Source organism: Sceloporus undulatus, chromosome 8 (assembly GCF_019175285.1).
Source record: "Sceloporus undulatus isolate JIND9_A2432 ecotype Alabama chromosome 8, SceUnd_v1.1, whole genome shotgun sequence".
Taxonomy (NCBI): Eukaryota; Metazoa; Chordata; class Lepidosauria; order Squamata; family Phrynosomatidae; genus Sceloporus; species Sceloporus undulatus.
The window spans coordinates 29131418-29158649 of record NC_056529.1 but is presented as its reverse complement, the minus strand read 5'-3'; the positions used below and the strand labels follow the sequence as shown (position 1 = coordinate 29158649).

The following is a 27232-nucleotide window of genomic DNA, read 5'->3' as shown; positions in this document are numbered from 1 at the left end:
GGCAATGGTGCGTTGTGGAAGTGTAATTACCTGAATTAAGACACAGAAATGACCATAATTAGCAATTTCTTTGTGCCGCTTAAAATTTACATCTATAATAATGCCACCTGCGTGAGGAAGAGAGTTGTTTAATTAGAAACACTGCATGGTGTATAATAGTTAGATGCGACTCGTTAATAATGCCAGGCATCTTTCCCCTTCGACTAAAATTAACAAGAGGGCTGCCCTTGGTTTCTAAGGGAAGAGAGGACGCCTCGGGGTCTCTCTTTTTATTCCCTTGCCTGAAGAAATGAGTGCACAACCTGAGTAGTTTAATTTCTAAAATCTACAATGCGTTTCGCTTGGGCGGGCAACATAATTAAAGAGGTGGCACATGCCGTTATAGGCGTAATTAGCAAGTGATGCGGTTAACTAACGTGGGCAATGATAAAATTGGGGGAAACTGATGAAAATGGGTCCAGAATTCGGCCTAGAGTTCAGATAGGGAATCTGTGGTCTTCCACTTGCTTACCTACCTTCCCTTCCTTTGGCTGATGCTCTTTCTGATGTTTTGCTTATAAAGCTTGACAAGAGAGAGAAGGTAGCTGCAGGTGTTTTTAGACCAGTGCTTTGCATGCAGAAAGCCAAAGTTCAGCCCTTGGCATCTCCAGCAAGATTTGTTAGACCAACTTTCATTTTACTGGCACCCCAAGTTCCACCAACTGGAGTTAGAGGGGGAAAAAACCCTTGAAATGAAAGAAAAGGGTGCCCTGTGCAAATTCAGCACCAGAGATAAAAGCCAGCATGGTATAGCAACTTGGATATTAGACTAGGATTCTGGGAGAACAGAGTTTGACTTCAGCCTCTAAAAGTTCTAACCAACGTGGCTGATGGTGAACGATTCTAGGAGTTGTAGTGCGAACCACATATGGGAACACACAGGAACCATTGTGTTGTCATATTCTTCTGTCTCACCAGTGAGGAAACCCACTGGGTGATCTTGGACAAGTGACACTCTCTCAGTCTCAGATCACTAGATGGATCATAAGCTGGAATGGAGGTGGCCAGTTTTTGCCTTTGTACCCCCAATGGCTTTTCTGGTGCATTACAGGGAACTGAAGTCAGCCCAAAATGAAGGTAAATGAAAATCAGGGTTTTTTTAAAATTTATTTTGACTTACTTTTAATGTTTAAATATATTTGCTTGGTTTATTTCCTACCTTGGGCATTTTTTTATTCAGCATTTATGCCAAACATGTTTTGGTGCATTTGGGCAATGACCTGGGTGATCTTCAGGCCTGTTTCTTCTAATGGGGAGACTGACAACTTTGAGGGTACTCTCTGTGACTTGTAGGGATTCTGGAAGAGGTTGTGTACCCCAGTTTTCCCCAGTAGATCTCCATCTATCACTAATTCCTCCTCTACCTTTCCCCATCCCTTAGCATAGACAATACTGAGCCAGGAGGCACAATGACTGGGTTTAGAACAGTGATTCTCAACCTTCCTAATGCCACAACCCTTTAATACAGTGATCTCCAACCATACAATTATTTTGTCTCGGTTCCTAAAACCATATGAAATATGTGTTTTCCGATGGTCTTAGGTGACTCCTGTGAAAGGGTCATTCGACCCCCAGGTTGAGACCCACTGGCTTAGAATAAAGCAAGTGTTCTTAATCTGGATCTCCCCAGTTTTCCCCTCTAACCACATCCTCACCATGGCTCTCCAGTGGAAAAAATTCTAGGCGAATAATACATTTCCTCTAGGTCTGACATTGACTTGCTAATTTTCTCTGCATGTGGTATTTTGGGCTCCGGGAAGCACTGAAACATGATTTCTGCTTCATGGAATAGACACAAAGCACATGATTTGCGCTGCAAAGCACCTCTTCTATTTTTATCAGTGGCTGCTAAATTGGTCATTGGCTTGAAAATGGAAACAAACAAACAAAAAAAAAGCACTGTGCAACAAAGCCAGGATTCCCACCAACTGAAGGTCAGCGCATAGGAAAAGCGTGTGATATTTTATTCATGGGGAAATGTCACAATGAAGTCAAAAGCTGTAATCAAGTCAGGCCTGTTCCATTTCTTATGATTTCTTGGGCTACCTTGGAATATATTTATTTAACTAACAGTGCCTTACTCCAGGAAAATGCACAATAGACAGTAGAGGAGTGTATGTTTAAAGCTTCTTCTTTGGCTACATTATACTGTATTGTGCTATATTGTATTATATAAGAACCAGGGGCTTTACAGATATTAATGACCTCCTGCCGGGGCTTGGGAAACCTTCCATTGAAACTGGGACATTGTGTGTTGTTAGCCAGGTGCTTCACCTGCTGAGCTGGGACTCGCATTGTAAGGCATCATTTCAGCTCAGAACTGAATTGGGAATTCATTGTTCTGTCATTCAGCTGAAACAGAATAGGAAACAAAATCCAGAATTGATTCTGCTGTGGGTTTGTTGCATGTATAAATCAAGAATAGGAAACCTTTTCATTTCTGAGAACTGCATGATTTGGAGAGGGAGCAATAAACATGGCCAGAACAAAGCAAAACAAAACCCATAGGTTCACACTTTTTCTACTTCCCTTTCTGCCATTCTCTCCTTTCTTTCCTTCTTTGACCTTTCTTTCCTTCTCTCCCTTTAAGCCCCCCTTTCCTGACATGGGATTTGGACAAGAGAAAGGATGTACATTCATGCAGGATAAAGCAAATACTTCTTCATAGCATTAGCCTTATATTCAGATGTCTGAAGGTACTGCAGAGGAATTACTTTGTGGAGACATGCACAAGGATGGGCTTTTTTGCACATACAAAAAAAATGTTGTCTCCAGGAAACCGGTTTTTGTGCAAAGGAACAACAACAACAACAATAACAATAACATGTGCCTTTCTCCACAGAATAATTCCTCTGCAACACCTCATGGCAACTGAATATTTGGATGAAACTGAGCAAAATTCTCACTGGCCTATTATTCCTGACAGAGTTAATGTGCTTTTCATTGTGAGAACAAATAATAATGGATATTCTTTCCATCCATAGCCAAAGGTCACAGGTTATCTAACACTAACATAGGTTGACAGATACAAGAATGGACTTTAGCCATGTACAGATGCAAATGTAGAAATAAATGCTGAAATATAATTAAAACTTCCATAGGTCTGATCACAGTGGGCTAAGGCTATGATCAGTGACCAATGTGCTTGCTATGACATGAACTGTGAAGACACAGTGTCAAGGCTTCTAATGTCCTTTTTAGGTGCTCTTGGATGGGACAACCCTTCAAATAGGGCAGTGATGGCGAACCTATGGCACACATACCAGAGGTGGCACTCAGAGCCCTCTCTGTGGGCACATGTGCCGTCGCCCCAGCACAGAGTTTGCCAGAGTTTGTTACTAGAAAGCCAGAGGGACTTGGCACTTGGCAATAAATAAGTGGGTTTTGGGTTGCAGTTTGGGCACTTGGCCTCGAAAAGGTTCACCATCACTGGATTAGGGGATTGTCCTTTTAACAACTTTCAAATAAAGTGTAGACATACGCATCCTACTGGAGAACTTTGGATTTCTTCTGAGTGTTTTTAAGGGTTTCTTCAGTTAATAACTTAGTAGCTGTTGTGTGCCTTCAAGTCATATCTAACATATAGTGACCGACCCTAAGGCAGACCTACTATTAGTGGAAAGTTAGGAGTGGTGGATAAAAGTCTATGTTGTAGGAGTGGTTGATCTTCAGCCAGTTGATCTTCCTCTGTAATACACTACTTTGGGGTGTATTCCTAGAGCACACTGCCCATTGATAGCATGGCACAGAGGCTTAGTTGGGACCTCTCATAAACCCCAGATCATAAATCCTGGAACATTTCCCAGAACACTTTGCCAAATGTAGTTCTCCCAGAAATGAGTTGACATGAACCTTTCATCGATGGTAGACAAGGACCACACCTCAGGGTCAGAAAACGTAACTGAAAGCCAATCTGTGTCATAGAAAATCCTCTTGAGTGCAGCAATGAAACTCTTCCAAAATGCAAAAGTTAAAAGTAAGCTGAAATTCGAAGGCGTTTAAATCAGCCGTGACTTCACTGACTTTGCGAGGGTCAAGGTGGTTGCTAGGATGCTGGGAGCGAGTGCAGTTTGGTTAACCTTTATATAACACTACTTAGCTTAATCTTTGCTTTCCATTCTTTTAGGTGAGTTGTAATGCTGAAAGATTAAGTGTAACATTTGCATATCAGTGTGCTTTCAACACTGTGTAAACGTTCTGGGCGATCTTTGCCAAAGTTAACTATATACATTGGGAACATTGTAAAGGCTTTAACAAAAGATGCCATGTGTGCTTCTGGCATCAGTGCATATCCAGGAGGGTGGCTACTTGTGTGTTAACCAATGAAAATAAGAGTGTGTGGCACACAATGACATTGACTGGGCAATTTGCAGATTTCCATCCAGCCCCAAAGGCTGCTTTTGTGACCTTGCACCTCTCGGCTCCCCGAAACTGACCTTTCCCTGTCCAGAAAAGAGACGGCGTATCGTTTCTCCTAGGAACCTTTAGATCTTTTTAAATAGGTCGATCTTTTAAATAGGTTGCAGCTCCCCTCCAAGCAATGCTTACCATTTAAAAAACATTTTTTCAAGCCAAAGGTAGACTTCCAACTGCTTCTGTTTTTTTAATTTATTTGATTTTTGACTTTTGAGGGGACCCTGGGGCAGAAAATTGGCCCATTGAAATTATTCACCCCTGAAATATGAGCACAAAAGAGGACAGAGATTTGCATAGTATTTCCCAATGTTTGTACAAGTTACTGGCTCAAGCCTAAGCACCAGTTTTTACAATCAATCCTCTATTGGCTCACTTTTCTAGCTGCTTTTAAAATGGTCCTGTTTTTCACTCCTCTTCCTCATTCTCCCCTTTGTCTCCTGCTTATTTCCATTGCTGGAAATGGAATTCAAAGTGCAAAAGTAGTCAGAACTCAGTTGACTCAATACTGGGGAGAAGAGAGGAAGGGGGCAGAATATTGCCCTTCCCAATAGGCTCAGGCAAAAGCAAACTGTGGCAGCTTCTCTTATCCTCTGTGTTCTTCCTCATTCATAACTTTTGCCATTGTGACCATACTGTGATGTTGCTTGGCCACTTGCCTTGGTTTTCATGTGTGAAACTTTGAAGGATACGCGCAAGTTTCTCTACAAGTACAAATGCGTTCTTTTCATTTCTGCATCAGCTTTCACAGGGTTTCATGTAAAAGTCTGCATTTGTGTTCTTGAGCATATGTCTGTGTCCATGAAAATTAATATGCAGTTTTGTACACAATTCCCCTGAAAATGCCCATTTTTGCAAGTGCCACCTTTAATATATGATTTTCTATATACAATGTTCTTTAATGCACCTATTTTGGCACCACATGTCCTTTCACTTCCCTGTGGAATTGTGCATCCCAGAAATTCAGAGGCCTGTGAGATCCTTGCATTCTGATTTATACATTTGTTTGAAAGAATGAGAATTAGGCTGGTTCGTGTTAAAATTGTGGACCAGATGAATTTTGCTTTCGGCGCTGCGTGGGTCTTTTGCAGAGCAGAAAACGCAAGTAAACAAAAACATGGCAGTCTTTATATTGACAAAGTTGGAGTTCAGTTTTATCTGGTGCCATGGATAAAGAGTCAATAGGCGCCAAATTAGTGTCCCATTTTGAGGCTTTGTTAACATGCCGTTCCAAGACATTACTGGCAGTGGTGACTTAAGTGTCATTATGTGGCTTTCTTGAGATCTGTTGACACAATCCTGTATGCTATAAATCCTCAAGACAATTTTATTTGGGGAGAAAATGGAGCGTCTCAGTTGGCAACTCCAAATAGGCAAACAGAGTCTGGGTTATTTTCTAATTCATTATTTAGCATGGAGGCGGGGAGGGAGACTTGGATAATATGAAGCATAAGTGGGAAAGTGGCTTTTTTTGCTCTTATTTGTAGAGTTAACAAACAGCCTAGAATGTGACTTCAGTGGCCTGAATCCTATTTGTAGATTAGAGGAACTCAATTGAATCAATAAGGTTTCCTGCCTTTCAGTTTGTCATCAGATTGATTTTGACTTACAGTGAACCTAAGAACAAGAGACAGTCAGCATGGCCTAATGGTTTGAGCATAGGACTATGGCTCTAAAGACCAGGGTTTGAATCCCAGCTCAACTATGGAAACCCACTGGGTGACCCTGGGCAAGTCACATTCTCTCAGGATGAAAGAGAGGATGAAAGAGAAAAGAGAGAGGAGGAGAGAGAGATGGGGACATTTCAAAAGCAGCTTAAAAGGGGGGCAAGAAAAGATTAATTGGGAGTGTGCCTGCTAAATTGGGGCAGTTGGTGGGTATGATTAAGCCCCCTCACATGCTCCCATAAAACATGCCTGAGAAGGTGACAGGACTGGACAAAAGGCTTGCCCAGAAGATCTCAGTGCTTTCACAAGCTCATACAGGTCAGCATGGTCCCTCAAAGAGTCTGTAGCCAAATTACCGCAACGATGAGTCAATGTCTAATGCATAGTTCAGATGATGAAATCTTACCTGCAGAGACAGGCTTATAAAGCCAGCCAAACTCCTGTTGGCACCAGAGACAATCTTCTATGTTTGGACTAATGAATTGCAATGCCTCTCTCTGGCTAGGCGGCATTGCAAAAAAAATCAAGTTCAGCCTGAGAGTTGACCTGTTGGTAGAGAGAACAAGACAAAAGTAAGACACACACACACACACACCATGTTTGTTGAGTTAAAATCCACTTTAGCAAATCTGTTGAAATCATTGGGACCTAAGTTACAAGTAGTTCAGATTGACAAATTGTGAAGGTAGCTAGAGTTTCTGCATTAAGTCAGGGAAGGACTCAATGACCTGTGAAGCCTTTTCTAACTCTGTGGTTGTGTAAGTCCCAGTCATTTCCATGGATTTCTTCTAGATAGGACTAGCATTGAATTTAGCCCTATTTCCCTCAGCACCTAAGGATGGTCTCACGTTTGCTTCCATAATATAACATGCGCTAGTTATACACAGGTACTTAGGCATGTCAAATTTCCACCCAATGCTTTGTAATTGTATCCATTTTGCCAGTAAGATGAAGGCATAGATGCTTTTAGTTTGGGGTGTAGCAATCTTTGTTGGCATAATACTGAGTTCAAATAATTACAGCATTTGAAACGAGATTTGTGTGTAATGCTGCAAATATGTTTGGGAGAGAGAGAGAAACATTGTGTTGTAAGTAGTAGAAACATACAAATTTGCAATCCCTTTGCCAAATATCAAATGGTATAATAAAAGTAATTGATGAGCAACAGAAAAATAATTTCACTTAGTATTTGCCCCTGCTATTTGGCCATTTCCTTTAGAAAGAAAATTGTGCTTTTCTATAATGTGAAACAAGGATAACTGTTTTCATTGGGCAAGGGTTGGATCTGAAGGTGTGCTTGGCATTGACCCATGCTCATCTCTCATGTCTTCAGCAATGCACTAAGGCTCTTACTGTTATGTGTTTGGATTTGGAGTCTTGACCTTTCTTTTCACATGGGTTCAGGTTTTATTCTTGTTCTTTTTCCCCCGGTCGGAGGAGGCTAATCTGCCAGACAGAGGATTGCTAATGCTATTGTTTGTGCTTGCTAGGAAAAGCCAGGAGGCATCTGCCCATGTTTTCTTTCGCAAATCATTGTTAGAGTCCACAGTCCAACTGATAAAAGGGCCCAAACAGACAGGCCAAAATAAAGCTGCTTTGGGTCACTTTGGAGGTATGCTGTTTAAAGGATGCATGTGTCCTAAGAGGCCAGAAGCCACGCTAAAGCCATGCTCCAGACCGTGTGGTCAAGTTGGCACATGTTATTAATGCAGAGGAAGACACAGACTAGGAAAGGCTGCAGCAGTTTGCTTTTGCCTGAGCCTCGTGAAGAAGGCAAGATTCTGGCCTCTCCTCTCTCCATTCCTAGGTTAACGCAATTCAGACTACATTTGTACTTTGAACTCACTTTATACCTGTAGAGAAAGGGAGAAATAGGATGAGGAGAGAGAATCTGGTACGTTTTAAAAGCAGCTAAAAAACTAGGACGATAGAGGATTAATCTGGACTGTCCCTACCAAACTGGGGCAGCTGGAGAGTATAAGGAGATGCAGACCACAATGTTACCTGGTGAGAAAATTGACTAGTGCTCACCAAATAGTTGCTCACCTCTGTCTTATAATAAGATACCATTTGTTCGACACACTCAAACAGCTAAAAAGGGGAGCAGAATGTTATCTGTCTACAAGGAACAGACTTAGGACATCTACACTGCAGAAATAATGCAGTTTTGGTGCTGGATCCCCACCCAATAGAATTCTGGTAGTTGTAATTTTGCAAGGTCTTCAGCCTGCTCTGCCAAAGAGTGATGGTGGCTCCCCAAACTACAAATCTCAGGATGCTGTAGGATGGACCCATGGCAGTTAAAGTGGTGTGAAACCACATTATTTCTACAGTGTAGATGGACCTTGAGACAAGGAGCCTTTTAACTTTTCAATGGTCCTGACTGTACTCTCTCTGTGTGTGTGTGTGTGTGTGTGTGTGTGTGTGTGTGTGTGTGTGTGCGTACACACATACATATATCTAAATGTATATATGCATGTATGAAAACAAAGGTCTTGGTTGTTTGTTTCCCAGTTGAAGAAGCAGTATGCTCCTCTCCCCTCCAAATATTGGCCCACTCAGCACCGCTGACTTAATCTAATATGTGAAATCCACATGCTCTGCCTATTCAGTGCAAAATACTTAATGCCCTTTAATTTCTAATTATTTATTTGTTCCTCTGGGAAGGATTGGTAATGCAAGAGAAGGCTGGGGTCAGCAAAACAGCTAGGCTGGAGGGACTGTTTTGCTGCAGCAGAAGAGTAATTAAACTGACCAGATTTGCATAACATTTTATTGCACAGGAAAGGAAAGGAGAACGGGATTAGGAGCTTGTGACCTATCAGTAATAAATCACCAAGAGTAATAATTAAAATGATGCGAAACTAATAGGACTAGTTAGGGGACAGAAAGCGTTTCAGATGTAAAAGGCTGGAGAAAGTGAGCTTTGAAGCTGAATACATACCCTCCAGCTATCTCAATTTGGCATGAACTGTCCCTAATAATCCTCTGTTGTTCCACTTTTTAAGGTCCGTTTTAAAATGTCTGGGTTTCTCTCTCCTCTTTCCACTTCCCCCTTTGTTCTCAATTGTTTTCAATTGCTGCAACTGGAGTTCAAAGTGCAAAAGTAGTTTGCACTCAGTTAGCTCAGCAAAGGGGAAAGGAGAGTTGGAAAGCTGCCTTTCCCAGGAGGCTCAGGCAAAAGCAAACTGCTGCAGACTTTTCTAGCTTTGTGGTTTTCTTCATTTAAAACATTTGCCATCTTGACCACATCTGATGTTGCTTGACTGCATGCATTCCAGTTTTCATCTGTGACACATGGTTGTGTGTATGTATACATGAGCAAACTTACGGGACAGTCTCCTTCCCACAATTAATCCAGTCTAGAGATGTGGGCTATTTCTTTTGGTGTTACTTTCAAACGGAGAACAAAAGCTGACCAATGCAAGCAGCTTCTAAAAATGTAAAGGTACAGTTTGATTAATCACACATATTGATTATTTTGATGTGTGAAAGAGAGGGAGCGCATGTGTGTATGTGTGTGTGCTAATGGACTTTAACACCTTATCATTTATTTGATTTATATCGAGTCCCTTCCCCCCCGAAATGAGATCCACGACTGATAAGACTGAGTTCATTCTCAATTCAGAATGATGCTGGCTATGGGGCGTTAGATGAGATGGCTTCTAACTGAGATGCCCTTATTCAGACATCACCCTTTTGGGGGGCTGATCTCAGAGATTAGTCGGCAGAGAGATCTGCTTGGACAGCTGCTCCAAAGAAAACTCAGAGAAGCCAAAAATGTGGGGGAAGGTGGAAAGGAGGCAGAGAGAGGGAGGGAACAGTTATGTTGCCTCCAGATCTCCTCCAGTCCAGTGGCACAACCTTTATGCTGGTACAAAGTTGGGCCTGGGTAGTCCTAGATAATCATTTTAAGGACGAAATCTTGAGTTTTAAGATCTTTGGGGAAGGGCTTTCTCTTGCTTTTTCAATTGCATGCTTAGTGAGGACACAAGAAGGGACTTTCTTGGGGGTGCCACCAGGCTCTGGAACTTCTATCCCAGAGAAGTGAAACTGGCATCCTCCTTGCTCTCCTTTTTTAGGCAGATGAAGACCATTTCATTTTGCTCAGCCTTTGCTGACTTGACCGCTCAGAGTGAAATGACTTTTACATTTTATGTTTATGGCCCTCCATATCCACAGACTCTTTTTCCATGGATTCAACCATCCATAGCTTGGAAAATAATCAAGAAAAGTATAATCTGAAAAAATGAAACTTTGATTTTGCCATCTTAAATAAGAGACACTATCTTACTATGCCTCTTTATTTAATGGGACTTGAGTATCCACAGATTTTGGTATCCACAGGGGTCCTGGAACTAAACCTCTGCAGATACTAAGGGCCCACTATATATATTGTGTTGGTTCTATTTGTTCTTCTTTTGAAGTGTCTGTTTTTAACTGACTTTAATTTTATTGATTGTTGCTGTTAATTGCCATCCAGTCAGACGGCACTTTTGAGACTAACTGAAAGAAACTCTTAGCATAAGCGACCATCTTCTCTTTCAGTAGTCTCAAAGGTGCAACAAGATCCCTTTGCATACTGATCCGGACTAACACAGTTGTGTCTTTGAATTCTACCCCTATGAATAAGAGACTGTTAAGTCACTCTGTTTCCAACAGCCCTGCTCAAGGTCTTGCAGGTTCCTTAACTGAGCTTAATTATATTTTAAACTTTTGCACAGGATAAATTTTCTAGCTGTATCTATTTTATCGGGATTGGCGAAAATACTATCATTATCATTATCATTTTCATTTCTAAGATTCCTAGGCTCTAATAAGCACAGCTTGAGCCAACTCAGTGTCAACTCATCTGGCTCTCAGCTGTCTTAGCAAGACAGGATTGCTCTCTTACTCAGTTCTGACTTCTAGGAATTGAATGCAGAACTGAATACAGTTCATATGGTTTGCCTTCCACATTTGCAGATTTGATTTTTTGCAGATTTGATTATTCATGGATTTGATTAATACTGTATGTTGTCTTTAGGAATCTTTAGGTCCTCCAGCACGACTCTGTGGTCAGCTTTGGCCATGAGGACCACATGGCCCATGGGCTGCATATGTCCCACCCTTGACGAATATGCTGACTATATCAGATTTGTGCACATTTTAGAACTATAGACAGTCGCAGTGTTTTCAAAGGGGCATGTCTTGTCTAGCCTATGTTTTCTTCTTTCACAGACATGTCCGGTCAAGCCCTTTTCTTTTTCTTTTTCAAGACATACTGCAAGCTCAAAAATATACAGATGCACAGGATATAAATCAAGTAAATAGATACACTTGTAAACAGTAGATTCCCAACTACAAATTGTATTTGGTTCTGCATCCAATACCTGGACTGAACTCAACTATAGCTGCTTTGGGTCCCATTTCTGGAGACATGCAGGATATAAATCAAATAAATAAATGCACATGTAAGTTGTAGATTTCCAACTACAGTGAGCCCTTCACATTTGCTGGGGTTAGGGTTGCAGGACCCCTGTGAAAGTGGGAAAAGTGTAAATTGAACAGGGATGTGAGCCCTGGTCTCCTGGTGTCCCAGTCCAACAATCACATCACGACATTACATTGATTCACATACAGTTAGCTGTGACATTTCCGTACAAATGTTACTAGGTGTCTACTGAACCCTGTTTTGCAGTTGAATCATTTGTCTTCATTTTCCCCCCTTCTGCTTTCCCCTACAGCAATGAAATCAGGAGGCACCCAGCTCAAACTGATCATGACATTCCAGAACTATGGACAAGCTTTGTTTAAGCCAATGAAGTAAGTGGAAAATCTACGATTCCTATTGTCAATGTTGTTATCAATGCAAATTTAGAAACCTGCCAACACATTCCCTTTGAGGATTGTCAACAGGTCACCAGTGGTCAGTGTCAATCTCAACCAAGCTAAGGACCAAATGAGATATGATATTATTCATCCCAATTTTTGGCTGTTTCTTTAGTGTAATGTAAAGAGCAGCCATGAAATGTGACAATTTGGATCAGATTATAGCACTGAGGAGAGGGGAGGTCTAGTGCTCATCGCTACCTTGGACATGGTTACCCCCATCCCACCCCAATACATCTGCATCAAGAGTGGAGATAATACTTCCTACCAAGGGTAACCAATCTAATGTAGGGACATAGTTCTTCACTCATTTAGTTCTCAGCGGACACATAGAATAATTTGAGTAATTTCTTTCCCATGGGAAGTCTTTGAAAATTCACATGTAATATTTTTGTGCAGATAACAGCATTTTGATTATATTACTGCCTGCTCAGCAAATGTTGGTTTTCTGCATAGAGGATCTTGCTCTCTGTGCAAAATTCTGCATGGGATAAGTACCAAATTTTGACGATTCTCATCAGTCCAGGATTCTTCACATCAGGAGTTTCCAAATGTTGAGAAGACATTGATAACCATTTTTAAAAATAGTTTTGAATATGCTTCCAGTCCCTAACCTGCTGCCATCAGCCCCATCCACACGGCTAAACATCTAGAGCGAGCACCACCTTGTGTAGTCTTTCTCTACTCTGTTTGGAAGCCTCTTTCCAACCTCTCAGGTAGACCTTCCCATCATCCATGATTTGATCCTTTTAAATCAAGGATGGATCTCTTGATGTCATTGTATTGCTGATCTCATTAGTGTCAAAAGATCATGGGAGTGGCATTCCAGCATTCAATGGAGATGCTGGAGATTGAACTCAGGACCTTCTCAAAGTGATGCACATGCTTTTCCAGTAAGCTAAGACATTTGTTTTCTTCCCTTGCTGTTGTTCAGGGAAAATGGTGGCTCACTTTAAGTATGAGTGATTTGCACTGAAGGTGAACAAAGAGTGCTTCTGGACTGATTGAAAGGCACCAAATTTTGTTCCTGTTCTTCCAGATTTTATATTGGGTTAAAATAAACTGACCTGGGCAACTGTTTTTAAAAGTTTCTCATCATACCAAGAGCTGATAGAAAATATTCTGGGATAAACAAAACAGGTATGGCTATCCAAAATAAAATCAGAAAGAAGAACAAAATCTGGTCTTTATTTAAAAAGCCTGGGTATGCCCTTAGTGGCGGTTTTATATTATTTTAGCTTGTAATGTGTTCTTCAATTATTATTTTTCTAAAAAATGAAAAGGCAATTCCTAGGAACTGAAGCCAGCAGGAGAAGCAGAAAAGCATGTGGGATGATGAAGGCTGTGGGCTTGATTTTCTCCTGATTGCTGCCCAGGAGGGATTGGCCTTCAAAATTAGCAGAATAAAATAGACGTAAAAGGGTATGAGAGAAAGCTGAATGGAAAAAATGGACCTTTTAAGCCAGGCCAACAGCAAAGGAAAGACATTATATGTTTATTGCACTGGGTTTAGCCAAGTCACTTGAGGCTGCAGAAGGTTTAACAAACCCCATTCAGCATCGGTGTGCAGGCAGCGCCTGAAAAATAAACTCATTTCTGCACTGTTTCGGCTGTATGGGAGTTCAATTATTAGTTCTCTTTCAGAGGGTACATAAAGTAAAAGAGTGGAAAATGATAAATGGTTTCAAGTGTCTATGTAGCATTCTTCACATCTCTGCTAAATCATAGGCTCCATAAATGAAGGCTGATGGAGGCTGGGATGCTTACAGGCTAAAACAAGAGTTGGTCAGGGTGAGGAACTTGAAGGCACACATATCACACACACAGAGGAAAATTAAGGAAGAAAGTACACAAAGGCCAGGAGAAATGGCTGCAGGTTAAGAAGACCTTAGTTCAAATTTCCCCAATCTATTAGTTACATGGTAGCCTTTGGCTGGGGGAATAATTCTTCAGCCTCTGCACCCTACCACCATCATCAGTCTGTGGATAACAGTACTAACTTGTCTTGAAAGTGTATTGCTGCTGTAGCTGCGGCTGTGGCTGCGGCTGTGGCTGCAGCTGCTGCTACTACTAATATAGTACTGATAGTCATAGTATTAAAAAAGTAGTACAGTTGGTTCTCTTTATCCATGGATTCTTCATCCATGGATTCAACTGTCCATAGCTAGATATAGGATCTCGACAGACCACCCCAAAAGGGCTGGTTGGAGGCGCCCATTTTTGCTGCTGAGGGCCAAACTGTGCAGCCTTCCTCTGCACCAACCAACCTGATAAACGCGGGTTCTTTTTGGTGCATGCGGCAGACGCCATGTTTGTGCCATTGGTGCAAGTGCAGCACCACAACGTACAAATGGTGTGCTACTCTTGCATCATCATGGCAGCCCCCATGTGGATGGGGCCACGCAATGATGGCGCTGCCACTGCGTACTAGGGCTTTGTTTTTGTAAGGGGCTACATGCTCATCCAGTCAACAAGAGGCTACCATGCCAGGCTGACAGGAACCAGGATTCTGAAAGTAACTCTGCTTTTGTACTTCCTTTCTTGGTTTTCCTCCGTCTCTGTGTGTATTTGTCTTCAAGTTGCCTGTTGACGTATGGTGACCCCATAGATATTTAGGCCAGTCTCTAATACATATTCCTCACTAATTCCTAACATTAGGAGACTCAACTCTTACTCTCACTAATTCTGTGTGTCTGTGTGCCTTCAAGACACCTGTCAATGCATGGGGATAATGAATTTCACAGGGTTTTCTTAGTCAAGGAATGTTCAGAGGTGGTTTTGCCAGTTCCTTCCTGTAAAATTGCACCTAATGTTCTTTGGCAGGCTCCCATCAAAGTACAAACTAGGGCTGACCCTGTTTAGCTTCCAAGATCAGGGAAGGTCTGGTCACTTTAGGGTATTTAGGCCCTTGGAATACAGTCGATAATGAACAAGAAAGAATAAGGATAAATGAAAAGAAAGGAGGCTAGAGGAAACAGGACATGGCTGTCAAGAAAGGAGAAGATGCATAGAACAGATTTCCCTTGTTGATTTGAAGCAACCCACCAATTATTTAGTCTGTAGGCTTCTAATGGTTCTGTGCACTAAAATCTGAAATCAAACTGAAGGCAGAAGAGTGCCCTTGCGATGAGCAAAGCCCAGTTCACCACAAACCTTTCATTTATTTGAGGATCTACTTCTTCCTGCCTGAAAAAATTGCCCAACAGCCACCTCTGTTTACAAATCCCATTGCCCAATGCGAATTCCATTGCTAATTCTGCATGAATCACCCCCAAATGAGACAGCTTCCAGGAAACTCCGAGGGAGTTATTACCATTACTGAAAACACATCTATCAAATACATTGTGTAGAGCTTTGTTTAATATATTGCAATATTCTCCACTCGTTTGCGATTTCTTGTGCCAAGATTTCATAGAATCATAGAATAATAGAGTTGGAAGAGACCGCAAGGGCCATCCAGTCCAACCCCATTCTGCCATGCAGGAATCCAAATCAAATCATCTCCGAGAGATGGCCATCTAGCCTCTGTTTAAAGACCTCCAAGGAAGGAGACTCCACTACACTCTGAGGGAGTTTGTTCCACTGTCGAACAGCCCTTACTGTCAGGAAGTTCTTCCTAATGTTGAGGTGAAATCGCTTTTCTTGTAGCTTGCATCCATTGCTCCGGGTCCTAGTCTCTGAAGCAAGTGAAAACAAGTCAGCTCCCTCCTCAGTATGGCATCCCTTCAAGTATTTAAACAGGGCTATCATATCACCTCTTAACCTTCTCTTCTCCAGGCTAAACATCCCCAGCTCCTTAAGTCGTTCCTCATAGGACATGGTTTCTAGACCTTTCACCATTTTACTTGCCCTCCTTTGGACATGTTCCAGTTTTTCAACATCCTTTTTGAATTGTGGCACCCAGAACTGGACACAATATTATTCCAGGTGAGGCCTGACCAAAGCAGAATAGAGTGGCACTATTACTTCCCTTGATCTAGATATGATACTCTTACTGATGCAGTCTAAAATTGCATTGGCCTTTTTAGCTGCCGCAACTTGATACACTTATCAGGAAGATGCCCAAAGTAGTAGTAGTAGTAGTAGCAGTAGTAGTAGTAATTTGGCTAACCAAATGTTGGATTGTGTGACTCATAATATTTGCAGTATTTGCATTGTCTTGATCCCAAAGTAAATTCTGATGTCTGATGAACAGAACATTAGATTTTAGAGATCTGGATTCAGATCCATATCCAATCAACTTTATGGATGGAGGACAGTTGGCACTTGTATACCTAGAAGAACATTGGCACTGAATATGATTAACTGTGACCAATCGGTGTTACTTAAGTCATCTCATTGTCACAAAATGTTTCTTAAATTGCATGTTTCAATTTGGGCCTCATTTACTTACAGGCCTTACTTAAGCATTCTTTTCATTGTACCGAGAGAGTGGTCATTTTCAAAGTCACATTGTTATTTATCAATTACTTTTCTACTAGTTGTTCTCAAGGAAATGTATGCATGAGGAAACCCTAGAAATAATGCAGTTTATCACCATTTTAACTGCCATGGTGCAATGCTATGGAATCCTGGGATTTCTAGTTTGTTGTGGCACCAGAACTCCCTGACAGAGAAAGGATAAATATCTCACCGAACTACAAATCCCAGAAATCCACAGAACTGAGCCATGGCAGATAAAGCATTGTTAAACAGCATTATTTCTGCAATGCAGATTAAACCTCATTGAAGTTTCAGTACTGTCATGCCAGCAGCTTTCTAAGGCAAGGTCCATTTAGTAACCATGATTCTAATGGCCTGGGCAGAATCTCTCTGTGACAGGCGAAATCCACTGCAGAAAATGCCCTGCTAGGAAAAGCTAGGCTGGATGTACAAACAGTATCTCTCAGGTCAGTGAAGCGGCTTAAAGCAATTTCCGGTGAGGATGTTCACTGCTACAATCTCGCTCGATGTGCAAGGCTGCTATTCCTGATTCGTGGTGTGACAACAAGATGATCTGAAAGGCAGAAACTGATAATCATAACATTTCAAGACCATCGTGCATGTTTAGAACTGAGAAGTGCCATGTTTCTAAAGAATTGGAGCAGGAAATCTCTCCCTCGCCCTCCCCCCTCCCTCCAGCTTTTGACATCTGGGAACATCAGATGTTGACATAACAAGGAGATGCTTAGCATGCTGCCAAGGGCACCCGGCAGCCCTGCCTGTGCTTGAAATGATGGCATCAAAACCTTTTGCAGCATCTGAAAGGGGCAGCCACCAAACTGGGCACCGCCATCCCCTGTCCGACCCCTGGATCTCCTATGGTGTGTAAAAATAAGTATTGGCACTTTGTCCTTCATATGAAAAAGGGAGTGGGAGGCTGAGATGAGACAGTTTGTATACAGAGGTAGTAAGGAGGGTTTTTTTTTTCTTCTGTTGAAGGCTGCATACTGTTGGCAGTGGGTAGCTTCGGAGCTGGCATTGGGTGGAATTGGAGCCAGACTAATTGGTGGCTAGCCAAAATGGTTAGTTTTGCAATACTGCAGGGTTGTTTTCACTTTCTGTGGTCTCAATCTCAAATGTGTTCTCTGTACATGTGCCTTTCTCTGTCTGTTTCTGTCTGTCTTATTACAGCCCAGCTCTCTGTAGTCCATCTCATTTGTACCTCTGATACTTTTTTTTTGTATTGTGTCACCCAAAGTCTTTATGACTCTCTGTACCATGCCACCCTTCTCTGAATGCTTTCTCTCTGTCAGCCCTCCTTCCTTCCCTTCCTTTGCCATCCTCTCTCTGTGGCCACTAACAGGATGCTATCCACTGAGGACGCCCAGTAAATTTCGTGGCTGTATGGAACTGCAGCTTGAGCTCTGGAATAGTTCCTACCATCACCCAGGAACCTAAGTTCTTCATTAAGTATTGTTGCTGTGTTTCACAGCAATGCCTGTGTCCCTTTCAATTACAGTACAATTACAGCACTATTATTCCATTTTAACTATCATGGCAACATGCTATGAAATCCTAGGATTTGTAATTTAGAGGAGTGCTGAGGTTACCATGGGTGGCCAGAAGACAAACAATTGGGTCCTAGGACACATCAAGCCTGTACTCTCCCTGGAAGTCAAGATCATAGAAGCATAGAGTTGGAAGAGACATCAAGGGTCATCCAGTCCAACCCCCCTGCCATGCAGGAATACACAATCAAAGCACTCCTGACGGATGGCCATCCAGCCTGTTTAAAAAACACCAAAGGAGACTCCTCCATTCTCTGAGAGAGTGTGTTCCACTGTTGAACAGCTCTTACTGTCAGGAAGGTCCTCCTAATGTTGAGCTGGAATCTCTTTTCCTGTAGCTTGCACCCATTGTTTTGGTCCTGTTCTCTGGAGCAGCAGAAAACAAGCTTGCTCCCTCCTCAATATGACATCCCTTCAAGTATTTAAACAGGGCTATCATATCACCTCTTAACCTTCTCTTCTCCAGGCTAAACATCCCCAGCTCCAAGACCCTTCACCATTTTAGTCGCCCTCCTTTGGACACACTCCAGTTGCTCAAGATGATCAAACGGAGGGTGTCATACTTTGGACACATCATGAGAAGACATGGCTCACTAGGAAAGACAATGATTCTGGGGAAGGTAGAGGGCAGTAGAAAGAGAACCAGACTGCAAGCCAGATGGATAGACTAAGTCAGGGAGACCATGGGTCTGAGCCTACAGCACCTGAGCAGAGAGGTAGAAGACAGAAGGGCTTAGAGATCGATCATTCACAGGGTTGCTATGAGTCAAGGTTAACTCAAAGGTAGCTAACAACAAGCAGAATTAGAATTCTCAACCATAAAGCTCCTTTATCTCCCTAGACTAGAAATCCTAGGATTCCAGAGGATGTTATCATGGTAGTGAAAATGAAATTACAGTGCTTCAATTGTATAGTATGAAGAGGCCATCTCTCTCTCATTCCCATTGCACAATCATTAAGACCAACTGTTGTAGCATCCCTTTTGCATACACCACTTCTTCCGAAGGCTTCTTCCTCTGTGGCAACAGCCACGCCACGAAACTCCCTCACCCCAAAAGAATAGCTTATTTCCCTCTCTACATGTTTTCCTCCAGGACCTGAATATATTTATTTCTGGAAAAGCTTTTCAAGTCTCTGGTTGCTTAATTTATTGTTAGTCTTGGCTCTGCATATGGGGGTGTGTGTGTGTGTTTGTTGGTCTTGATACGTCTTTTAGTCTGGTAGTCTTCTTGTTTTAATGATGTGTACCTCCCTTCTTTGTCAGAGGCATTGAGCAATTCTTTCTTGGAAGGGGAGGGAGGTGAGAGTGGGAGATGTATTTTTGTTTAGAGAAAGAAATCCAAATTTGCACCATGCTTAGCATCAAAACAAAACAAAACAAAATCCATATCTTCCAGCCAACTCAAGATGTTGTTTCCTACCTTGTGCCTTCAAGTCATTTCAAGTTGTGGGCCTTAGGATGATCCCTATCATAGGAGTTTATTGGTGAGATTCGTTCAGACAAGGTTTGCCATTGGCTTCCCTTGAGGCTGAGAGTTTACATGACTGAGCAAGGATTCAAACCCTGGTCTCTAGGATCTCTAGGGTCCTAGTCCAACACTCAGACCATTAAGCCATGCTGGTACCCTCACCTTGTGATACCCCTTCCTTTAAATCTATCCTTCCTCCTCGAAACGCTCCTCTCTTTTTGTTTGTAAAGGTTTCATGTTTGTTTTCCTCCTGTTCATCTGATCCTTTTCCCAGCCCACATTGGGTCAAAGCAAGGTCCAGCTCAAAAGTTACGGAGGCGGACATTTTGGCTCTGCAAGCCAGTATTTACTCTCAACCCGCATTTCCTCTTTTAAAACCTCTCACTGGCTCCTGGTTTCCGTGGAATTATTTAGTAACCCTCAGCATCCTGCCAAGAGGAAGTGCAAAGGTAAATATACAAGCAGCAGTCTCTCTTGTGGAGATGGCAATATTGGACAGAGAAACCTGGGTCCAACCTGCCAACGGTTGAGGGCTGAGGTTCATCCCATCTTCAATGCAATGAACTAAACCAAAACGCATATCCCTGTTATGGACAGAGAAAGTAGCAGACCGAGTCTGAGGACTAGGAAGCCACAGTTTGTTTATTTGAGCTCGCTTGCTGTGTCTCTTTCATCCTACAATTGTGGCCGAGTCCTGCTAGGAAAAAGCTGGGATCGAAATTAGAGGGTGTTGTAGATGGAGGTTAAAAGGCTGTTTGGGGAATGCCAAGGACGTCTCCCACAGGGACTAACAAAGCCATATTGATAGGTTACCTTAGTCAAAGTGTTGCCCCAGAAAGGGATGTGGGACCTGACTCACAGAACCCCTTAGAAGCAAACAGAAAGTCAAAAGTTAAAACAATTAATGGGCCGTATACAAATATCAGAGAGCCAGTGTGTGCGGTGGTTGAGTGTTGGACTATTACCTTGCAGATAAGGAACTCTATGAGGATGTCTTCAGGGAAAAGTAGAAGGTTGTAAAAAGTTTAATTTTGGCCACTGAAGAAGGTGACAGTGTTGAATTGTGTCCGGCCCTTGTTTTCTTGAAGGCTTGTTTAGATCCATGGCATTTTAAACATTCATTCATTCATTCATTGATTTCTTGACTCTGTTTGTTTGCTTTTATGCCAGTACATTGTTCCTGTCACAAGTTACTTTTCTTGGTAGCAAGAGCGAACCTTCCAAAAATATTGTCACAAGTAAGAATTCGGTTATTTTGTTCTGGTAACAAGTAATATCTTCTAGTTGCTTTTTGAAGCTATTTTTAAAAGAACCATTACAGGCTTTTATTTTATTTTCCTTCTTTTTTAAAAAAAATATATGCCATTCTTTTAACAACACTCAGGAGTCCTTTTGAAGTAACAAAAAGGAACCGGAAAGGAACCAATAACACAAAGAGTTACTTTTCCAGCATGGTGATGAGGAGTGACAATGCATTACCCTTTCTCTCTGGCTTTGCTTCACAAATGAAGATTCAGGAAGGACTCATCCCGCGCTTTGTGCAAGCGCTTTGGTGACTGAAAAGGCCAATTCGGGATGAACAGGTCCGGTTGCAGAAAGCACAGCGGAAGGTCTCCTTGGGTGATGTTTCCAAGTTGTGGTTCTTTCTGCGTTGTCGTTTCTCTTCAAGACTCGTTCAGCGTGAGCTTTCGAAAAAGGCTGCCGCATGGTGGATAGTGCGTCTCCATGCCACCTGATGCGAGGCCAGGGAGGACCATTGTTAGTGATCTATCTGGCCAAACCTGAGATGTTGTTTCAGGGAGTCCTTGTATCTCTTCTTTGGGGTGCCCCTTTTACGCTCTTGACCCATGGCGAGTTCACCGTAGAATACTATTTTTGGGAGGCGTAATAAATAAGAAGAATGAATTACTTTTAAAAAGCAGCTTTCCAAACTCTGGCCCTAGTGTGAAGGAAGCTAAACTTGGTAAACCTGGGGGCATGACATTTGCAGAGAAAAGAGAATGACACTTTTGACATTTCCCTGATCCAAATGTCTCCCTGGATTTCAAAAGTCGTCTTCCCATTTCTTCTTTCCAGTATAGAATTGATGCATCTGGAATCTTTCTCTCTGTATGTCTCCATGTGCACATATATTGTCAGTCAGTCAGTCAGTCAACCTTTATTAGGCATAGAAAAACAACATGCATTTACAACGTTTACAATAAAACTTCAGGATCGTTATTAAAATTTAAACCATAATCTTGTTACCTCCACCAGAAAATTGGCCATTATCCTGGTAATGTGTGGGTTCCGATCTTCCAATAGGTATTCCACTGATAACCCATTCAAAGGTGGGATACAGACTGCCCAAAAAGGGCAGTCTGCTGCTGCCTCCATTTCCGCCGGTGGGAAGCCTCAGCCTCCAAACGGCGAGGCTTCCTGGCGGCGAAAAAAAGAAGCCGCAAAAAGCGGCTTCTTTTTGTGGCACGCAAGTGATGCCACAGTGCACTATTGGCACACTCACGACGTCACCTGGGCACCGCAACGTGCGGATTACGTCACCATTACGTCAAAATGGTGGCGCCGCCATTTTGTACGTACTCCATACATACTAGGGTTGTAGGCGTCTAAAAGAGATGCCCCCAGGCAACCCTAGTATGTACGGAGTACATACTTGGGTGCCCATCTGTTCAGGGCCAAAGATACTCATTTCCAATAACCTTCTTAACAATTTTTCCCTCGGAATTATATACAGTGGACAAAGCAATACAATGTGATGGAGAACATCTGGAGCTTGATCACAGTGACATACATGAATAAAAAATGGGGTCTGCAGATATCTGCCCCGGTCACATTTGAGGGGGTACATTCAATCTTGCAAACAAAAAGGCCATCCTCAACACCAGCAGTGAAAGGGTTTGAAAATAGTCCGGTATCTTACCCTGCAAGGGAGGGATACCAAGCATCACTGGAGAACACACTCTGGGAGGAGTGGGATATGTCAGTTGATATTCTCTCTCTGCAAGGCAGACCCTAATAGATTATATATTATGTATTATATCTTCCAAATTTTGCACAGCGCGCTGGGTCTACAAAGTCTGCAGTAGATTAAGGGCAACTATGACAGAACTAGATAAGATCCTCAAAGGCATATCATTGAATACCAAAGTCAGGATCATCTATCCCTTCGTATTTTTGACTTCTTTATATGGTTGTGAAAAAGGGACAGTCAAGAAAGCTGGGAACAAGAGAATTAACTTCTTTGAAAGTAGGTGATGAAGACATCAAAATGGTGAAAGACTTTCTATACATAGATTCTTTGAAATGAATCAAAATTAAGATGATGATAAAAAAACACTTATTATCATTATTATTGTTAATATTATTACTTACCCACTTCCCCCCAAGGAGATAGGGCACAGCATAGATTAAGGCGCGTTACAGACCACCGAAAAGCGGCGGCCTGCACCCGCCCCTTTCCCCGCCGGGTCGGGGCCTCAGCACCCAGGGCGGCAGCTGCTGAGGCCCCGATCCGCCGCTTTCCAGGCCGCAGGGAAGCGGCAAAAGACCCCTTCCCCAAGGCCTGGAAAGGGGTGTCCTTGGAGCTTCAAGCCCCAAGGACACCCCACGGCGGCAGGGAGGAGGAGAAAGGGGCCACTAAAGGCTGCACCCAGTGACGCAAGACCAGGAAGGAGCTCTGTTTTGGAGCTCCTTCCTGCGCGGATGAAAGGGCGCACTAAGCGCCCTCACGCAGCGTGATGGCGTCACGTCCGCGCCGCCTCATTTGGAGGCGGCGCGTTCATGATGCCATCATGGCGGCCCCCATATAGATGGGGCGCCACCATCTTGTACGTCCTCAGGACGTATTAGGCTTGGGGGCGTCAAAAAGTGACGCCCCTTTTTAAACCTAGGACATCCTGAGGACGTCCCTTATGGCCGTTTGTAATGCACCTTAAACACACAAAACCATTTTAACACATTATGGCCCAGTACAGACCACCCCGAAATGGGGGCTGGAGTCACCCGTTTTAACTACGGAAGGACGCCGCAGCCGCCAAACCATGCTGCATCCCTCCTCAGTAAAAAGAACCTGTTTCTTTTGGGTTCTTTTTGTGGTGCGTTGCATACATCACAGGTGCGCCATTGGCAGCATCATCACAGTGGCACCCATGTGGACAGGATGCCGCCATGATGACATCGCTCATACGGACTAGGGTTCCGGAGTGTGTGGTTGTCTTGCGCTCTGGAACCCTAGTTTTGGCGCCGGCATGCTGCTTTTGGCCAGTGTGTCTCGGGCCTAAGTTAAAACATATAAACCTAGGACACATTCAATCATCCAATATAAATTTTAAAGTGAACCTATAATGGGGTTTTCTTGGCAAGATTTATTCAGAAGAGGTTTGCCATTGTCTTCCCCTGAGGCTGAGAGCATGTGGCTTGCCCAGGGTCACCCTGTGGATTTCGTGGCTGAGCGGGGAATCAAACCCTGATCTCTAGAGTCATAGTCCAACACTCAAATCATTATGCCACACTGTATTATAAACTTTCCCCCCATATATATATATATGTCTACATTTCACCAAATGATATGCATTTTTGTAAGTTTTAATGCTAAAATGCATATCTTTATATACATATGATTTTTGTTTTTTAGAACTCTTACCTCAGAATTCAGAGAAGTGTGAAAATTGAAACATAGCTGCAATCCAATCCATATGTTCCGCTATGAAGTCAACGTCAGAGTGGTTCACTTAAAAAACGCTGGCCAAACAAATCCTCAAATATTTCTAGGGGCACAGTCTTCCCACTCTTAGCCATCATGGCTGGGAACCAAAAGCTGAGATGTGTGTATGCCTAAAGTCTGCATCTACCCACCTCTGTGTTCAGTCTGTCTAGTTTTGGGTTTGTCTGGGTTGGGTTTTGGCATTTGCTTGTTTTTTGTACAGTGTGGTCTTTCCTTTTCTCAATCCCGCAATGTATGTAAGTTTGTGCGCATAATGACCTGCATCATTCTCTCATTTGTGGATGTGGGAGGAAAACAATCTCACTATTGCTGTGCTTTAGGATAACCAGACCATCTCAGCACAAGAATGCACTGGGATGAAACTGAATCACTGTTCAGTGCTTGGGGGGGGGATGTTTCTTTGTTTGCCACACTTGATGCAAAATTTCATCTGAGACCAACGCCCTCCAAGAAGTGTGGATCAAAGCAAACCTGCTGAACCTCTGACTGAAACAGATTCTTCACGCATCCGTAGCCAAAAGAGACCTTGACTTCTTATTAAGATAGCAGAGATTGGATAGCCGCCACACCAGAGTGAGCCGGGAAGGACATAACAATGGTGCTGTCCAAGAAGAGAAGGAATCCATGCAGAAGGGAAAGCTCTTTCCATGTGGCCGAGCTGCCTGCTCGGATCCATGCTCTTTTGGCACATGGGGTGCTGTCTGACAACTTGTGAGCCGGCACAGTGCCATCCAGGCAGATGGATACCAATCTTCTGGCAAGCATGTATGCCTGTCTGTTGCGCTCATGCGGGTGCAGAGGGCAAAAAAGCCTAGCCGTGCTGCAGAACAGCCTTGAATATATATATTTTTATTCCTGGAGGTTATAAATTGACAAGGAATGGAAGTGGAAAGACTTTTAAGGTCAACTGTAGAAAAGGTTTTATTGCACGTTCAGCTGGCCCTTGCTTGAACCCGCCATCTGTCTCGGGGTGATCTTTCATCACTTTGTTATTATTAAGCATCACTAGAAAGTTGTGGAACGCTGCCGAAAGAGTTCTCGATCTGGGCTGGGAGGGGAATGAGTTGGAATAAAAGCCCACAGTAAGTCAAGATTTACATCACCAAGCCTATCTCACTGGCTTGTTTTGAGGATAGGATAAGAAGAGGAAACCATGCATGTCGACCTGAGCTCCTTGGAGAAGAGGGTGGGATTGTAGTTAAGAATAATTAACATAGAATTAACCGTAGTAATAGGAGCCGCAGCAGCAGCACCGGCAATACAGCTGCAATAAGAATGTGTATCCCTATGACTGAATTAAATCTAGATTTGCATGCATTCACATGCAGCAAGGCTCATTTAGGCTGAAGGTTGTTTCCGAGAGCTGATTATTCATTAAATCTCAATTAAGGGATGCTGTGACTGCCAAAGCCTTTACGTGTGGAGTAGAATTTGTTTCGTCGTCTTCCTTTGTTTTTTATCCTCCTTCTTTTTTTTCCTCCTGGAGCTAAACAGTACTTTTCTGCTGTGGCCATCCTTTTGAAAGACTAACACCATTGTGCGAGGAGATGGAACTGTCAGTAGGAGCTGGAATTTAATAAGTTCACTGCTGAAAGGTTCTGTGGGGGAAACAGAAAATGCTCTTTCCTCGGGAGAGAGGACGGTCTCCTGCTGGCTTCTCTCACAGTGATTAAAACACACTCCTACAATTTTGCAAAGGCACAGCATGTCTCCACACACATACACACATGTACCATTGCATATCGAAACGCTACCTCTAAATAATTTTTAAATAACTAGTGTGCCGTTAAGATGTCGGACTCGGTCCTGGCAGATCCAGGTTCTCATTCTCAGCAACCTAACTATGGAGCTCAGTGATCTTGGGTCATGCGCTCACTGTATCAGCCTGAGCTACCTCACAGGGTTGCTGTGATGGTAATGTTGGGAGAAGGAGAGCCATGCACGCAGCCTCAATCTATTTGGTGTAAAGGTGGGATATAAAGGTTTCATTTAAATTAATGACAAGAGATGCCATTTCTAACACCTCGGGTTAAGAGTATTGGGTTGCAGGAGGGGACAGACCTTTCTCCACCTGAGACCCTGGAGAGCTCCAGAGAATCAGAATAGAGAATACTGAGGCCTGTTACAGACTGCCAAAACAAAGCTGCTTCGGATCTCTTTGGAGGTATGCTATTTAAATGATGCATGAGTCCTAAGAATCTGGAAGCTGCACCAAAGCTGCACTCCAGTGCTTAGGAATTGAGTGTGGCTTTGGTGCGACCTCCGGACTCTTAGGACCCATGCATCATTTAAATAGCATACCTCCAAAGAGACCCGAAGCAGCTTTATTTTGGCAGTCTGTAACAGGCCAGAAGTGATCAAATAGTTTCATTCAATATAAAATTTTATATTTAAGGATTTATATCCCGCCTTTCTTCCCCAATGGGATTCATCTGCCTGTGTTCATGTGTTGTTGTTGTTGTTGTTGTTGTTGTTGTTGTTGTTGTGTGCCTTCAAGTCATTTCCGACTTGTGGCGCCCCTAACCTCTCATGGGGTTTTCTTGGCAAGTGTCTTCAAATGAGGTTTGCCATTGCCATCCTCTGAGGCTGAGAAAGTGTGACTTGCCCAAGGACACCCAGAGGAGCTACATATCCAAACAAGGATTCGAAGCCTGGTCTACAGAGTCTTTGTCCAATGCTCAAACCACTACACCATGCTGACTCTTGAACATATCTGAAAACTCCTTTCTAATGTAGATTTCCAGATAAGTTTGTAACAGGTAACTCTTAAGGAACTTTGTTTAGAAATACATTCTTAACAATACAGATGCACTGATTTGCTTTCAGATTTGTTGTTGTTTTATTTTCAAGTGGGTCCCACCTACGCTGACAAACCTTGGTGGAATGAGTTTTCCACCTAGATGAAGAAATTAGCCATCCTTTTCTCCTTCCTATCTCAGAGCAGCATTAAAGATGGTTACCTAGGTACCCTGCTTATAAAAGATGCACTTGCTGAAGCCTTTTAAATAGCTAGATTTGTCATCTGAATGCGGGCATCATTAGGAAAATGCACTGTGGCTG

At 42.8% G+C, this 27232-nt stretch overlaps 1 protein-coding gene across 1 annotated transcript in view; it reads left to right on the top strand.

Moving 5' to 3' along the window:
• The window catches only part of FAM20C (FAM20C golgi associated secretory pathway kinase), a gene marked incomplete at its 5' end in the record, with an annotated part of 74781 nt that overhangs the window by 21832 nt on the left and 25717 nt on the right, over nt 1-27232 (top strand). The window contains one exon of the mRNA XM_042437840.1: nt 11846-11924. Within this exon, the coding sequence (XP_042293774.1) occupies nt 11846-11924 (79 nt within the window). The remainder of the gene's footprint in view (nt 1-11845; nt 11925-27232) is intronic.